At 49.4% G+C, this 16,725-nt stretch overlaps 7 protein-coding genes across 7 annotated transcripts; 5 read left to right on the forward strand and 2 right to left on the reverse strand.

Annotated features, from left to right (window-relative positions):
* Positions 1–462: 462 nt before the first annotated feature.
* Positions 463–2,633, forward strand: N7533_013519 (WASP family protein; the record flags this gene model as incomplete). The annotated part of the gene is given in 4 exon segments (XM_057110169.1): positions 463–672; positions 738–1,341; positions 1,355–2,539; positions 2,602–2,633. The coding sequence occupies 4 exon segments, from the start codon at positions 463–465 to the stop codon at positions 2,631–2,633; spliced, it is 2,031 nt and encodes a 676-aa protein (XP_056952871.1).
* Positions 2,634–3,449: 816 nt separating this feature from the next.
* N7533_013520 (purple acid phosphatase family protein) lies at positions 3,450–5,435 on the forward strand (the record flags this gene model as incomplete). Its single annotated transcript, XM_057110170.1, has 3 exons — positions 3,450–3,796; positions 3,876–5,006; positions 5,057–5,435. The coding sequence occupies 3 exons, from the start codon at positions 3,450–3,452 to the stop codon at positions 5,433–5,435; spliced, it is 1,857 nt and encodes a 618-aa protein (XP_056952872.1).
* A 145-nt stretch (positions 5,436–5,580) lies between these two features.
* On the reverse strand, positions 5,581–7,741 carry N7533_013521 (uncharacterized protein; the record flags this gene model as incomplete). Its single annotated transcript, XM_057110171.1, has 6 exons — positions 5,581–5,932; positions 6,002–6,331; positions 6,383–7,083; positions 7,160–7,255; positions 7,307–7,472; positions 7,524–7,741. 6 exons carry the CDS (start codon positions 7,739–7,741, stop codon positions 5,581–5,583), a joined length of 1,863 nt encoding a protein of 620 aa, XP_056952873.1.
* A 757-nt stretch (positions 7,742–8,498) lies between these two features.
* Positions 8,499–9,501, forward strand: N7533_013522 (alpha/beta hydrolase; the record flags this gene model as incomplete). The annotated part of the gene is made up of 2 exons (XM_057110172.1): positions 8,499–8,668; positions 8,736–9,501. 2 exons carry the CDS (start codon positions 8,499–8,501, stop codon positions 9,499–9,501), a joined length of 936 nt encoding a protein of 311 aa, XP_056952874.1.
* Positions 9,502–9,640: 139 nt separating this feature from the next.
* On the reverse strand, positions 9,641–12,131 carry N7533_013523 (fungal specific transcription factor domain-containing protein; the record flags this gene model as incomplete). The annotated part of the gene is made up of 9 exons (XM_057110173.1): positions 9,641–10,239; positions 10,312–10,495; positions 10,559–10,734; positions 10,785–10,933; positions 10,981–11,105; positions 11,161–11,702; positions 11,762–11,908; positions 11,968–12,027; positions 12,080–12,131. The coding sequence occupies 9 exons, from the start codon at positions 12,129–12,131 to the stop codon at positions 9,641–9,643; spliced, it is 2,034 nt and encodes a 677-aa protein (XP_056952875.1).
* On the forward strand, positions 12,114–12,317 carry N7533_013524 (uncharacterized protein; the record flags this gene model as incomplete). Its single annotated transcript, XM_057110174.1, has 1 exon — positions 12,114–12,317. One exon carries the CDS (start codon positions 12,114–12,116, stop codon positions 12,315–12,317), a length of 204 nt encoding a protein of 67 aa, XP_056952876.1.
* A 2,224-nt stretch (positions 12,318–14,541) lies between these two features.
* N7533_013525 (FAD-binding oxidoreductase) lies at positions 14,542–16,708 on the forward strand (the record flags this gene model as incomplete). The annotated part of the gene is made up of 4 exons (XM_057110175.1): positions 14,542–15,460; positions 15,530–15,983; positions 16,060–16,207; positions 16,274–16,708. 4 exons carry the CDS (start codon positions 14,542–14,544, stop codon positions 16,706–16,708), a joined length of 1,956 nt encoding a protein of 651 aa, XP_056952877.1.
* Positions 16,709–16,725: the final 17 nt, after the last annotated feature.

Consider the following 16,725-nt stretch of genomic DNA (forward strand, 5'->3'; position numbering starts at 1 on the left):
TACTAGATTAATCCAATTGTAACTAATATAGTAGTATACTAGGTATAATTTCAAATTTTGTATCAAAAGTAATAGTAAAGAGTATACCATAAGGCTGAGTGCAGTACATCCAAATACCACGTGCTCCATAGTAACCTGACGCGGCTGCCAAGTACTGCGCCGTACCTCCAGTCTTTCTTCCCCCCACCAACTGACCACTTCATCTTCTCACCTTCTCACCTTCACCTCTCTCTTCCTCTCCTCCAAGGCAACCGCCGGTCGGCTCCTTTCTCACCCACATCTCCCCCAACCTGGTTGCACCTCAGGCTCCAGTGCCCTCCATTATCCGCCCTTCTCCTATCGTTGTTGGGGTCCACTCTTTGCACCGCCCGTTTGGTCTGCCATGCGCCTTCGACCACCCTAACTCCCCACCCTTAACCTCACCCTCTCTCACCAGCCAGTCCCCGCATACGTTAATTCGTCATGCCCTCCATTCTCAGTGATGCCGACAAGGAAACTGTCAAGCGAAATGTTCCCAAACCCGCCAACAAGATCTTTGCCGTAGCTGTCGCACGACTCTACGTTGCCTATCCAGACCCCGGTCGTTGGACCTACACCGGCATACAAGGCGCCGCCGTCATTTGCAATGATCTCGTCGGCCGAACATGCTGGCTGAAGATTGTCGATGTTTCCGTATGAGATCCCCTTTCCCGGAGATCAATGTGCTCAAATGCTGACCAACTACCTGTTCGCTATAGCCCGCCGGAAGAGGCGTGATTTGGGACCAAGAACTCTACGACAACTTCGCATATAACCAGGATCGAACCTTTTTCCATACCTTCGAACTCGAAGACTGCGCCGCCGGTCTCTCCTTTGCCGATGAGAAGGAAGCGAAAACTTTCATCAAGAAGGTACAGGAACGGGAGAAGACTGTCAGCAAAGAGACCAAGCAGACTCCCTTTGCCTCCTCTCGGGGACAGGGCCCTGCACCGGTTTCCAATGGAAAGCGGTCCCTCTTCGGAAGCTTGTTGCACCGTGGTGGTCACGGCTCCAGCGCTCCGCAAACGCAGTCTATCATACCCCAAGCTGCACCTCCATCCTTGCAACCTCCGTCACTGCCTGCCTCCCTTCCTCCCAGCGCACCTGCGCCAGCCGCCCACGCAGGCTTGCCGTTTGATCCCAGAGACCCGGAGTGGAAGCCATTGATGGATGAATTGCATAGTATGGGTATAACGGAGGACCAAATCGCAGAGAACTCCGATTTCATTATGGGCTATATACAGCAGAAGCAAGGCGCAAGCGAACCTGCTCCTCCTGCGGACAATCAACCGAAACCCCGCGCTCCTCCTCCACCGCCCCCCGGTGTACCCCAAAGTGAATACAATTAGCCCCCAGGGCACTGGCACAAGTACGGGCAGCCGACGCGGTCCACCACCACCACCCCCGTCTCGCAAAGCTCGTACAGATCCGAATGAAGAAGCTCCGTCCCCACCACGCGAGCCTTCGCCGCCGCCGCCGCCAGCGCAACCAGTTCGAAGATTCAATGCACCACCTCCGTTTGCTGATGCAGGAAAATACGCCGAGCCCGCGGGCCCTGTGCCGCCGAGGCGGCCTCGAGCAACGTCAAGCGTAACCCCAGGCGCAACCCCCGGCCCTCCACCACCCCCGCGGCCACCAAAGGAGGCCATGGATGGTAGTCAGCCTCGATTTGGGGTACCTCCGCCATTCGCGGGAGATCGCAAGGTTTCCGCTCCGCCCGCGCCTCCGAGCCGCAGCCCAGTTCCTCCCGGTCCTCCGCCTCCACCTCCTCGTACTGTGAGCCCAGCAGCACCACCCCAGCTACCTCCTAAAGTTCCCAATGGATCTACTCCTTCCGGTCCTCCACCACCTCCACCCGCCCGAGGACCGATATCACCCCCTCCGCCCGCTCCTCGACCTGTGCCATCAACACCTGCCGCACCTCCACCACCTCCGCCAAGAGCTCCTATATCACCAACGACGGATCACGGTCCACCAGGAGGACTTCCACCCCCACCCCCTGCTCGTGCAGTCCCTCAATTGCCCCCGCTCCCTCCACCTCCAGCTTCCGCGCCTGGCGGACCTCCTCCGCCGCCGCCACCACCACCTGGAGGAAGCTCTGGTGCTCCTGGATTGCCTCCTCCACCACCACCGCCTGGGCGCTCTGGTCCTTCAGTTCCACCTCCACCTCCACCCCCTGGCGGTGCCGGTGGACCGCCACCACCGCCACCCCCAGGAGGGTCAGCTGGAGGGCCTCCTCCGCCCCCTGCACCTCCTGGAGGTTCCGCCCCGCCGTTGCCCAAGAGTGCAGGTGGACGAGACGATCTCCTGGCCGCTATTCGAGCGTCAGGTGGACAAGGCGGAGGCGGCCTCAAGAAAGTCAAGGAATCAGATAAGAAGGATCGAAGCGCCGCCGCCGTTCCCGGAAGCGCGGCCGAATCATCTGCTGCAGCATCTGGCGGTGCAGGTGCTCAACAAGGTGGCCTGGCTGGCGCCTTGCAGGATGCACTGAGCAAGAGAAAGCAGCGGGTTAGTGGAAGTGGTAAGTTGCCTCTAAGAAATTGACGCACCAAAAAAACTCGATATGCTGACTACATTTCACAGATGACGAAAAGGACGATGACGACGATTGGTGATCTCTTGATACTTTGCATTTTCTATTCACTATTTTTCCAGCCTCTTTTTCTTCTCTTTTTGTTCATGATACCTACCGGTTCATTGCGGGCATGATTTTGCGGACGGGACATTGTGCATCTTTCTTCTTCTCGCCCTCTATGTTGCAGCGTTGTGTCCAAAAGTCTGGCTTCGAGTGAGTGCTTATGGGATGGGAATTGTGTACATTGTATTTATTCTCGTAGATTTGGTGCAAGTGGCTAGGTTAGGCTCGGTCTGACATACACTGAACGTGATTTGCTTGAGATGTTTTTGTTTTCTGTCCAGTTCTCTATGGTTACTACTCGTAATCGTACGGAGTACTCCAGGGCCTGTAGTAGAACTTGAATATCTGCAGGAGATCGCACCAATCGGAGATGAAATAAAACCCAGTTGTAAGCTGAAGCATGCACTGTTTAATTTAATGGGTCTTTGTGGCTCAAGCTCATATAAATTAATTCATTTGCCACCAATCGCTAACTCGGTGGCCCCCATGTGTTGAGGCTAGAGCGACTCTAGAGCGATTTCAGACGCGCTAACACTTCGAAGCCTCAACGCTAACTGCCACCCGGCTTGCTCGGATACGCCAGAGAATGTTATCGCTTAAATGATATCCAATGGCTCCAAGATGTATATGCACGTGGAAATTATCCGACGCGATGTTTGCATGCCCCAGGTCATTTGGTAGGCTGGCTCAGGAACCCGCTACAGAGATGCGCAATCGAGTGTGACAAGATAAAAGGCAATGCCCTCGCTAATTCTACTAGGCAGGTAAGCATACAGCTTTAATTAATTCCATTATGAAGTCCGTTGTTTCGACGTTGCTGGCCCTTTCGGTCGCCGTTAATGGCCACCCGACGGTCGATACTACCTATGCGTATAAGGGCCCCGAGGTCCCTGTTGGTGATTGGGTTGATCCCACAATCAATGGCAATGGAAAGGGATTCTCTCGTCTGGTGGAACCACCAGCCGTGAAGCCTGCCTCGTCTCATCCGACCAACAATGTCAACGTCATTTCGTTGTCGTATATTCCCGATGGCATTCATATCCACTACCAGACGCCATTTGGACTAGGCAAGGCACCCGCTGTTAAATGGGGAAAGAATCCTCACAAGCTGGATCGTGTTGCGAAGGGATATAGTCACACGTGAGTGGATCAACATTGACCGGCAATTGTGGATAAATTGAGCTTCGTTGATATATCAAAGCTAACTTCATTTCTCCAGCTATGGCCGCACCCCTTCCTGCTCGCAGATCAAAGCTATCACCCAGTGCAGCGAATTCTTCCACGAAGTTTCTCTGGATGACCTCGAGTCGGGAAAGACCTACTACTATCAAATCCCCGGTTCCAATGGCACAACCACCTCCGAGGTTCTGAGCTTCACAACAGCTCGCAAAGCCGGTGACCCCACCGAGTTTTCTGTCGCCGTCTTGAACGATATGGGGTATACCAACGCCCAAGGTACGCACAAATACCTGACCCAAGCCGCCAACGAGGGTACTGCATTCGCATGGCACGGTGGTGATATCAGTTATGCCGATGACTGGTACTCGGGCATATTGCCCTGCGAGGATAGTTGGCCCGTCTGCTACAACGGTACAAGCACCACTCTTCCAGGAGGCGTCGTGACGGACGAGTACAAGAAGGCCCTGCCAAAGGGCGAGGTTCCCAATCAAGGCGGACCCCAGGGCGGCGACATGAGCGTCCTCTACGAGTCCAACTGGGATCTCTGGCAACAATGGCTGGGAAGCGTCACCACGAAGATCCCCTACATGGTACTCCCCGGTAACCACGAAGCCGCATGCGCCGAGTTCGACGGGCCCGGCAACGTCCTGACAGCCTACTTGAACGAGGACAAGTCGAATTCCACCGCGGCCAAGGAGGCTCTCACATACTACAGCTGCCCGCCCTCGCAGCGCAACTTCACGGCCTACCAGCACCGTTTCCGCATGCCGGGCGCTGAGACGGGCGGCGTCGGCAATTTCTGGTACTCGTTTGACTACGGGCTTGCTCATTTTGTTTCCATGGACGGCGAGACGGACTATGCTAACAGTCCCGAGTGGTCTTTTGCGGAGGAGCTTTCCGGAAACGAGACGCACCCCAAGGAGTCGGAGACCTATCTGACTGATAGCGGGCCCTTTGGCCGCGTTGGAAATGTGAAGGATACCAAGTCCTACGAGCAATACCAGTGGTTGAAGAAGGACTTGGCTAGCGTTGACCGGAAGAAGACACCCTGGGTGATTGTGATGAGCCATCGTCCCATGTATAGCTCCGCTTACTCTTCCTACCAGAAGAATATCCGCGCAGCATTTGAGGGCCTGATGCTGGAGCATGGTGTTGATGCCTATCTCTCCGGGTAAGAATTTCGTCTTTTCTTTATTTGGATGCGATGCTAATCGGTTATAGACATATCCACTGGTATGAACGCCTGTTCCCGCTGGGAACTAATGGAACTATCGATACTGCTTCGATTGTCAACAACAATACCTATCTTACCAATGCCGGCAAATCTATGACCCATATTATCAACGGAATGGCTGGTAACATTGAAAGCCACAGTGAATTCAGCAGTGGCCAGGGCCTGACGAACATCACTGCCGTGCTGAACACGAAGGAGTACGGATTCAGCAAGATGACTGTTGTAAACTCTACTGCCCTGAAGTGGGAGTACATTCGTGGCAGTGATGGATTGGTCGGTGATAAGCTTTGGCTAGTCAAGCCTGGCCAGGAGAATCATGGACATACTAGCAAGAGCCCTGTTGGTGCGAAGAAGCCTCGTGTTTAGAGACTCGGAGCAGCTATGATATTCAACTGAGTATAATAAAATTGATGACTTTAAGCTTTTTCTGCAAGTCCTCTGAGTCTTTGCATTTCTACACTACTTGTAGTTTTTGCACTTCTTCCTCGATAAAACCCCTGAAGCCCTGGAGCTAGTCACTCCTTCCCTTCTGTTGATTACCCCGTTTGGGGATTTCATCTCCGTCGTTTTCGATTATTTCAGACTCGGAAGTATGCGCGCCTCCACTCTCATCCAATTTGATAATCTTCAGGAAGAACATCACAATGAGCATCAGCGACAAAGAAACCAATCCTGCAATCGCCAAGAGTCTCTGCGACTCGCGATAACTGCGATCAATCGCATTTCGAGCATCAGTGCCCACGGCATACTTCTTAGCAATGACTATGGAGCTGAATATAGAATTGGCTTGACCTTTCAACTGGTCAGGTAAATACTCCCGAAGCTTGCTGGGAAGAGTATTTCTCCAAATTGCGCCGGCGACACTGATATCAGAACGAGTCAGAAAAAGGGTGTACTACAGAGAACCAGCAATTCAATGCATAAAAACATACCTAGTACCAATAGCCCCACCAACACTCATCGAAGCAAAGAAGACCGCAGTAACGACAGAGACTTCTTGACGTGTGACGACAGCTTGGACCGAGACTTGAGCCGCAGTTTGATAGAAGCCGCGTCCGATTCCGATGAGTGATTTCGCCGTTATAAACGAGACTTCGCTGCCGACTCGGCCATCGCCCATATCGACTAGATAGAGTAGAATACCCATTCCAAGAACGCAAAGTGGCACGCCGATCAGGACCCAGATCTGTGATCGCTTGGTATACTTCATGAAGAATGCGGCGAATATGCCTGCGACCTGGAAAGCGACGCGTAGCGAATTGCTGCCGAAATGTGAGTATGCGTCGGTGATGTTAAGAAGGGGGTTGACCTACTCAATGCGTGTTGCAGGGCCCGCGGAGAAGTGGCCCGCGACCTGGAGGTAACTGGTGAAGAAAACGGTGAAGACTGAGTAATGGAAGAAATCGAGTGCGCCGAGAAGACACGCAGCTGCAACGGTGCGGTTATTGATCATGCGGTATGGGACGAAAGGTTGACGGGCGAACCATGCGTCCCAAACGAAGAAGATGATGAGAAAAACAACGCCGAGAACCAGCATCGCGATAAATGAGCCCCGGGTCCAGGAGTCGCTGTTCGTCGTTCCGGTCAAGGAGAGCGGAACGAGGAGAAGAGACAACCCCGCGAGAAGAAATACCGCGCCGGGCAGATCGAGTTGAAACCAGAATAATTGGAATATCTTTTTCCATAGAGGTTGTCCTGGATCTAAGCCTAGTGAACTGCTAGTCAGGGATTTTGTCTTCGGGATTCGACGTTGGTAGAAGAGCATTGTCCCGATGAGAGGCACCGATGCCACGGGTAAAACTATCGCCCACATTCCCCAACCCCAGCGCCATGTAGAATGATCGAGGATGCGTTCTGCAACAATTGTGCCGATGTATAGGGTTGGGATGGTTGTCAAGGAGTCTGGAAGGGTGGACCACACGCCACGATTGACGAGCGAAGTCATATCTGCCACAAAGACTTGTTGGGTCAGGGCGTATCCAGTGGACCCGATGGCTTCAAATATACCGGCTGCCTATTATTCGTCGGAAATGCTTTTGTTAGCAGATGGAGAGTATTGGATTTGGACGTTTTTTATGACTGATGCGTACAATGTATTGAGCAATATTCGTGCAGGAAGCATAAATCACGTAGCCGAGCGCAGAAGCAAAGATTGAGAAGATGAACATCTCAGCCCTGCCAAACACCTAGAATAAAATTAGCGCCGATATTACTTCATTCTTTATTCTCATACTCACATCACCTAGTTTGGCGATGATAGGATAGGCTGAAATGCGTGCAATATTCATCACCACCTTCGCTGCGCTCATGGCGGAATGTTGTTTGAATGAGCTGGTTGTGTATGGCGTATACACCTGAGTCGAATAATCCGCGAAGTTGATGGCAAATGTACATAGTAAAAGACTGAAATTGTCAGCTCATGCTCACATTAAAATAAGATGACGCTGTTCCCACCCTGAAAAAACCATTATGAGGCCTTGCTTCGTCCATGCTTCACGCAAGAGGTCAGCTTTCTGGACTCCGGCCTGCATATTTGACGGATGTTGCGGTTTCTTCTCCAGATCAGACGCAAATACGTGGTCATTTTGAGCGTCGCTTGGCTCATTGCCCACCGGGGCAATATCGACCTCACGTTGTTTCGACATAGCAAAGTGGTATGTCTGACTTGACATGATTCAAGAAATTATACAAAAGGCGAATGTAGCCTTTAATACGATAAACTTAGATAGAATGGGGCCATCCTCGTATGTACATTCCTGTATGCAGCGGATCTTGACCGTAACCGAGGCCCATTGTATCCAGAAGGCATCCAATTTAAGTAATGGAGGGCTTGCCAAGGCGTCGGAATGGCGATGCTTACGCTGATACTGCCGTAAAACCAAGAAAAAGAACTTCCCGGAGTGAATGGTCCATACCCGAAGCCGAACAGAGAGACTATGAAAAAAACACATTCCGAGCATCGCCAAGACCAAAAAGTAAATCTTATCAGATGAGCACGAAATTCTCCCCCTTGGTCCACGTGTCCCATAACCACGATCGAATCAGATAATCAGATAACTTCTGCCAAGCTGTGGAAGGGCGCGCCAAGACAAACCGCCATTGACTAAAAGGCTACAGACCCAAATTAGTCGATTTTCACGAGTGTCGAGGGAAGTTGACTTGGTTGCAGAGGGCCAAGTCCGGGATTTCCTCGGCGTTCCACTCCCCATGGGCCCGGAGAGTGGGGGATCCAGTGGCTCCACGTTTCGTATTCTGCCCACCTTTTCAGGGACTTCGCCTATTTTCACCATAGATAGTTGGGTTGGTTGATATTTAGACAATCTGGCTAAAGTATTATCAGTCCTGGCAATCTAACAGATCACAGATCTACCTTACTAACACTCGATTTTCGCCATTACATACGAACATACCTCGATTGAACACACCATCATGGACAATGAATGGAAGTTTGACCGGGCCAATGGTACCCCTATTCCCAATATTGAAAACTGGAGCGCAACAAGCGATAATGGGGAACCCTATCTGATCCAAGTCTCATGGCCCTTGGGATGGCCTCCAATTGAACGAACACATGAATGCTCGCAGGCAGCTAATGTGATGTAAGATGAGTTTCTAGCTCCAAATCATAGTAATAGCCATGGGCATCATCTGATAATCAATAACCAGCTACGTTGTGGACGGCAACGCAATGTTTCTATCAGCGACAGACATCGTACGACGGAATGGACTCGGCCGCCACAATATCGGAACAATCGTCGTCGGAATCTCCTACCCGATCTCGGATGCAGTTTACAGTGCTCGTCGAGGCTTCGATCTCACACCCCCTTGCGAAAGCTACAATCCGCCGAAAGACGCAGATGGAAAACCCTACCCACAACCCCACGGAGGAGCGAACATTCTTCTTGCTTTTATAAAGAAAGTCCATAGCTTTTTATTTGGCTCAGTTTTCCCTCAAGTCTCACTTCGCCAAACTGCGCTTTTCGGCCATTCCTATGGTGCGCTTTTCGCTCTTCACGCGCTGTTCACTGCGCCTGCGTCATTCGATGCATACCTTGCGGCAAGCCCTTCAATCTGGTGGAATGATAAGTTCATAATCCAGGAAGAACGTGAATTCTACGCAAAGCCTGATATTCAACACCGACCCCTGGTTTGGATGTCGTATGGGTCTCTAGAACAGGTACCCGATCGGCAAAAAGGGGAGTCTGAGGAGAATTACGCAAAACGACTACGCAGTTCATCTGAGCGTCGCATGGCAGATAATTGCGATGAGATGTATCTTTGCTTGGAAGCGAGTGAGCGAGTGGGATATATGAGAAAGAGAGTCTATGAAGCAGAGGATCACGGGAGTGTTATTGCTACCTCTTTGAGTGGGGCCATTCTCTGCTTTATTGAGAGTTCATCGGACTCAAGTGGTGCAAAATCAGAGTCCTGAACCGCAATTATCACGATTAATTGCGTCTTTAATCTCGGAAATAAAGATATATTGATTTAGCAAAGGATTGCCATTATTATAACTCCCGGCTTTGGGGAGTTTTAGTTTTGAATATTCGAGGCAAAGCATCCTTGTCTTGTCAACTTGGCAGTGTCTCTGGACCATTGAGTACCTTCTCAATCTCCAGCCAATCCATGTAATCAACACCCGTTAGTGGAAGAGTTGGATTATTGAAACTGGAGTATATGTCTTCTGCCTCTCCAGACAAATCAATATTCCAGTCATCCCGCGTGCCAAAAACCGTATCTGTAGATAGAAGATTTGCCCATGGCTCGAGCAATTGGCTTTCATCATGATGATTATGTCGACTTCCGGGTACCACTGAAGTGTTACCTTGAGACTGTGTTGGATAATATCCGAAACGGCTTCTGTTTCCATTCCCGTCCGGATTGATATTATGTGCTCCGGGTCGCGAAGTCATGCTGACTTGAGGAGATCCTTCGCTCGATGAAGTCTTATTGAAAACACGACTCGGCCACACATGTGAACAAGACTGCGAAATATCCTGGAGTCGCTGCTCAGCTGCAAAGTTTCCAGACCGGGCTAAAAATTGTAGAACCTCGCAGGCTTGACTCAATGCCGGAGGAGGTTCATCCTGGGAGCTGTTGATAAAACCTCGCATAACGAGTACAAATGCGGCAGAAAATGTCGCATCTAAATCGAAAAATCCAAAGCGAGCTATAAATAAACAATATCAGTGACTGCCAGTGGGTAAAATTGAGCGCCCAAATTCCATAGTGATAGACTGACGTATTGTTCTTTGGCGTTGGAGGGAGTGCAGGATTTCCAAGCTTCGCGTAGCTGCTTCATTGCAAGTGTCGCACAACCTTGAAAGCATATCGGGTATTTCTTCAGTGGCCTCTAGCCTTTGCTGCCGTTGGACTTCTAAGCGGACACTGCGCAGCAATACCGGCCGAGTACATAGTATGATGGCCTAGTTACATCTTCTGTCAGTATATGAAGCATGCAGACCAGACCGTCAGTCGGAAAAACGAACTTGGAAAAGCATTAGATATAAAGATGCACCTGTACGAGTGACATTGCCGAGAGGTCGACTAAAATCCAAAACTAGAGCTTGTGGAAACGATCGACCGATGTCAGATAATTCTTTCAGGATATCTTGGATTCTTTTGACCAAGTCAAGTTCGGTGATAGAAGAATTTCCATATAGCGCTGGACGGATTAGCATAATTATAACCCGGAGCTGGCAGTGTGAAGCATACTTGACATGATCTCATCCGTTATACGAGCAATACGCACGTTGATATTTAATGCAACAGGGGATTGAAAGCCTGCGACATGTCGAGGAAAGCCAGCCCGGAGCTGTCGCTCATCGGCTCCAGCGGCCAACCCTAGGCCGGACGACAATCGTCTGCGCATGTTAACACATAGTGTCTAATGTAAGAGAGAGTAACATACCGGTCCAACATATAAACCGTCCACCAAAGCCGCACTCTATGGGCACTCTGGGACGGAAGACAGTTTTGTTCATTCTCGGGGAGATTGCAACCAAGTGCAATGGCTAGGCGCAAGGCAAGGCCAATCTTGATCTGTTAGTCTTCTGGGGAATCTTTTTTACTTTTGGAAATGTGAGCTTACATGGAGATATGCATCATGTTTACGATCACACCACTGCAGGTATGTGGCCATTAGCGTAAGTATTTCGACCGCAATAACACCCTCTCCACCGAGGTGATGTAATTGGGGAAGTCGACTCAGTGCCTCCGTGAAAAGGGCGGAACCAGGTGGCTGGCTGGTTGGATTCTCCACGTCCATAAGTTTGGCCATTGCCATGACAAGAAGATATTCGGTGTACCAAGTAGATCTTTTTACTTCTTCTCGGCTCTCTGGAGTCTGAAAAAGGAGCATGAGAGAGTCGGAAAATGTTCTCGAATCAAAAAAATGCTGGCTGACACCCAAGTAAAAAAGGAATTGCTCGAGCAAATATTGTGATTGCTCAAGTGAGGGCAGTGATTCATTACTATCTTCGAGTATTGTGTCGACTGATGTCCATTGGGAATGTGAACGACTGTGGTCTCTGCTTTTCGTGTAATCTCGAGCCGCAAAGGGACTGAGTTGGGATCTATCCAGGAGAGATCTAGCTTGAGATTCGAATGCCGGTCCCGATGCGAGATCCGTCGCTTCAAGTTTTTCTCCATTTAGAAAATATCTCGTTTCATATGATAGGATGATTGCTTACCGGGGCTGATTGCAGAGACGCTTTCATCGTATGGAAATCCCCTAGATTGGTTATTGGGCCCACTGCTGGTCGGCGTGTCGGCATCGGCTTGCCGAGGTGTACGACTCGGGCCTGGACCGGAAGCAACGGGAGAAAGAATCGATAAATCTAAGAAGCGTCAATTAATCATTCGTGGATTATTTGTTGCCTAACCATCGAGAATATACCGGAGGGTTGACCTGCAAGCCTCTCTTCATAAGACCTTATCTTATCCAGGAGATGCTGCACTTGGCTATGCGGCGATCAGTATTTTTCGTGACGCAGAAAGATCGGACTCACGCTTCAGAGAATCTTCTTCGCCCTGTATGCCCAAATGTACAACTCCAGCCATGTTTTAAACACCCTCGACAAGGTTGCTCGCCGGAGCATTTCACCTTTCGTCGGCGGCATGCCTCGCATCTGGACCGAGGTTAGCGCACATTTTTCGCAGCGCGACGCCCAAGACGCGACAAGAACAGAGGGGGTGGAAAGCTCTTACGCATTAGCCGATCGCGGATTTGGAGCCACCATGGTATAGATGATAGGTAAATATCACAGTCGCTCATGGACCTCGGGGTTGGAGAAGTTGAGTTGAGTCGGGAGGTTGGACCGATACGGTGGGGCAAGTCCGGATAAGCTTCCGAACGCTGCCAGCAGTGTATTCTCTACTTGGAAGAACATGTTTTAAAGGCATCATTGTTGTTGCTTTGAATAATGCTTCCCTAGAAAGCTTTAAGCTCCCACCATAATCAGATCGTACATTTTTCACAATCTCCAGTCGTGATTGGCAAGAATTATTCCACTTTAACCCCTCACATCCCTCAGTATTAAGCAGTATTGGATAATGCAATGGAGTATTCGCGCTAATTGTCAAGGCATGTCCGTCTAATGTACAGATAAATCACGAATCATCTTCCAGAAAGCTTGCCCTCGCGTTACCAATTATTTAAGAGCCCCCTGCGTGGGCTATGGTTGATTTGCTTCTCCAGGCTTTTCCGAGTGGTTGCATGTGATAGAAGGTTTCGTTCGCTGGGCGGAGTCAGAGAGGCCATGATCAACGATATGACTAGCTCAAGATTTTAATATCCATTGATATGATTATTAAAATAATCAGTAATGAGAAATCGCTCGTTGCGTGTTGAATGACTTTCTGGTTTTGGAAACATGCACTACTCTAGGGCACTACTAAATGGACACCCCATTTAGCTATCTGAACACCCTATCCAGTACATTTAGAAAAGATGCTATGCTATGTATTACCACGGGGTCGGTCCTACAAAGGTGGTAGAAGGGGTGTTTTAAACTACTGCAACGCCACTGGAATCAAAATATAGTAGTAGCTTATACACACTTCCAAGGTTTTTGGCGAAAAGGTGTGGCGCGGTAGATATGGTCAGTAAAGGGTATCTTTAGCTTCTGCTAGTAGGATATACCTGATCCGATACCTAAGTATACTAGTAGTTACTGAGATAGTTAGCACTTGTAGATACCTAGGTACCTACTCAGTTACCTACCCGAAGGTGAGAAAGTAGAATTCCGGCCTGCTACTGTAGTTCGCGGTAATACACATACAGTACCTTTTCTAAATAGACAGCCCTGGAGATAGGGTGTTCAGATAGCCAAATGGGGTGTCCAATTAGTAGTGCGCCTACTCTACGAGCTATATCATTATAAAGTTCCAAAGTTCCGGTAAAAATAATACTAGTAGCTTTTCTACATCTTATTGTGGTAATATCTTGCCATGATTAAGCGGGCCATGAGAAGTATTCCAAGGTTATTGCTCAAGACTTTGAGTCGGCCCTTCGTCCTGAGGTCCGAATCTCAGCTCAGTGCTATCGAACTGGGGAAATAAAGCTTCACGTATTCAATCTTTTCCCGAGCACCTTTCCCACTTTTTCAATGTCTAAATGGAGATCTACCGATAATCGTGAGCTTAATATTCCCGGCAGTGAATATTAATCACGATAGATAATTATTACGTTGTCTGGGTCGAAGTAAACTGGAAACTGAATGTGGGGCCATAACCTTGGAATGAGGCGTTTTATCAATGACTCCAGATGACAGACACCAAAATCCCAAATTGATCTTGCGCAAAAGCTCTAGATCTTTAGGATGCTCCACCGTTTGCTCTATCACATTATCAAATTCCAGAATCGCAATACGCCAGGCTTCCAAGGTTGGAAAACATATAATGTGTGATGCAATAGGGCCCCGGGCCTGCGAAGTTTCTATTCTTATTAGTGTATTACTACTGGGCATGCTATACTCCGATAGGATAGATTCAGCCCTACTGCCATACTCCTAATGTTAAAAGGAGGCTTGCTTGAAATAAAAAAATCGATGTTCACTAGAGAAATTTTATCCCTCAAATCATGACTTTTTTTAGGCTAAGCTCAGAAATGCCGCTAGAGCTGCAGGCTTATTACTTGTCATTTCCATCCACCAATGAGCACTCGCGTACGAATTCCGTCGCCGCGTCAGGTCAGCACTTTTTCTAAAACAAGAATCTAGTCCGAAGCTACTAATACTATGGCTTCGGTATTTTGATTGCATGGTCGGTTATCATAAACCGTTGACCACTTTGAGGCTCGTTTGCCGGGTGCCGACCGTTTTATTCGCATATTAAACACCTGGGCACTCCCAAGTTGGTCATATTGTCAAGTAAGGGGACCGAAAAAAAAAAGTCTCACTCAATTGATCCATCGTTGCCTTTTAGTAATCACTTGATTACAACTTTTTGCTGGTGAACTTGATAAACCGTCATGAAGGGCATCGTGGGACTCATCCTCGCCAGCGCGTCGCTTGCAGGTGCATTGTCAACTGTGGCCACCGAAGTTTCGGCGTCCTCGTTGTTCTCGAATGAAAAGTTACAGTTGACTGAGGGTGATCTTTTAAAACTTTCGGTCGCCTTGCAAAATGACACGATATCAAGCATGTTTGCGTTTGCGAATGACTCCACTTCTCACACTGTGGCCAAAAACAATCTCCCTCATCGCTGCAAAACGACCCCGGGTGAACTTCTGTGGCCTTCGGACCAAATTTGGAACATTTTCGACACCTTGATTGGTGAGCGTCTTATCAAAACGGTGCCTCTGGCAGCTTCCTGCTATACAGACTGGCCAGAGTACAATGCTACCCAGTGTGCGGCCGTAGCCGCCGACTGGTTCAACTCAGACTTGCACATGGAGGACCCGGCATCTATCATGCTGCCCCTGTACCAAGGCCGCTCTTGTCTTCCATCTCCATACAACTATACAGCTGATTGCACGCAAGGTGGTTACCCAACATATGCGGTGAACGTTTCCACTGTCGCGCAGATCCAGCTCGCGGTCAACTTTGCTCGAAATTTGAACTTACGCCTAGTGGTCAAGAACACCGGGCATGATTTCAACGGCAAGTCCTCTGGTAAAGACGCTCTGACTATCTGGACCCATTACCTTAAGGACAAGGAGTATTATCCAGAGTTCAAGGCTACCAATGGCTATGACGGCCCGGCGATCAAATTTGGCTCGGGTATACAGGTGGCTGAGGCCTATGAGTTTGCTCAGAGTGTCGGTCATTCGGTAATTGGTGGAGAGGCTGTTACGGTCGGCCTGGGAGGTGGCTATACCGCTGGCGGTGGTCACTCCCCGCTGTCTAGTCTGTACGGTTTGGCATCTGACCAGGTTCTAGCCATGCAAGGTGAGAGCCCATCATCCCAAAGAGTGTCTGGTATTTGTAGAATGAAACTTTATGCTAATCTCATTCTAGTTGTCCTATCAAATGGACATTTTATCACTGCCAGTTCTACAGAGAACCCGGATATTTTCTGGATGCTCCGCGGCGGTGGTGGTAGCACCATCGGTGTTGTTACTTCGTTAACAGTCAAGGCTTTACCTAAGCTTGAGACTACCACTGTGACCTTCAACTTCACAGTCAATGATACCCCAGGTCCAGATGCTTTCTGGTCAGCAGTCGAGGCGTATCTTGACAACTTCGAGGCATTTGTTGATGCTGGTACGTACGGCTACTATTACATCGGCGCGTCTTCAGTTGAAAGTGGTACGGACTATGCTGGTAGCACCGACTACTATTTCAGAATGGAATCTTTTGTTGCGCCAAATATGAGTGTATCTGAGACCAAGACTCTACTTGCCCCTTGGTTCAATGCTCTTGATAACTTGAATGTTTCCTTTACTCCATGGTACAACCATGCAGATAACTTGTGAGTTTGCGGCTGCTGACTACTAGTAGTTGATACGTTATTTTCTGCTAGAAATTTAGCTAACATGAAGCTCCAGTCATGATGCCTGGATTGAGGCTTTCCCTCAGGAATACGTTGGAGCTGATGTTGTCAAGACTGCTTCACGCCTACTCCCTCGTAGTGTCTTCCAGAGCGATGATCTGCGAAACCAAACCTTTGAAGCTTTCAAAGATGCTATCACTCAGGTATGCATTTCTAATACACCCACCTCGAGCTTTCTATTTCATGTTAGGAAAACTCACACAAAACAGGGCCTCTTTATCGCGGGATTTCACATTAGCGGCACCGGAATTGCCGTCGACCCACCCACGGACAGTGCCGTTCTTCCCGCATGGCGAGATGCTATTACCCATGTGATTGTGGGATCTGAGTGGAATTTCACCTCCTCCTGGGACGTTATCAAAAGCTCATCGCTTTTCGTAACCGAGTGGATGGATGTGCTGCGTGAAATAGCCCCAGACTCTGGCGCATACATGAGTGAAGCCGATCTTCTTGAGCCAAACCTCCAAGAAGCATTCTACGGTACCAATTACCCCCGCCTCTACGCACTTAAGCAGAAACACGACCCGACTGGTCTCTTCTTTGCTCTAACGGCCGTCGGTGCCGAAGATTGGGAGGTCCAGACCGTTGATCCTCTACCGTACTCATGGAACAACAACGGACGGCTGTGCCTAAAGTCCTCTTGACCTATTAATAAATAAGA

Source organism: Penicillium manginii (genome assembly GCF_028828005.1).
Source record: "Penicillium manginii strain IBT 31320 chromosome Unknown utg000011l:1.0-1395921.0:1.0-1396616.0, whole genome shotgun sequence".
Taxonomy (NCBI): domain Eukaryota; kingdom Fungi; phylum Ascomycota; class Eurotiomycetes; order Eurotiales; family Aspergillaceae; genus Penicillium; species Penicillium manginii.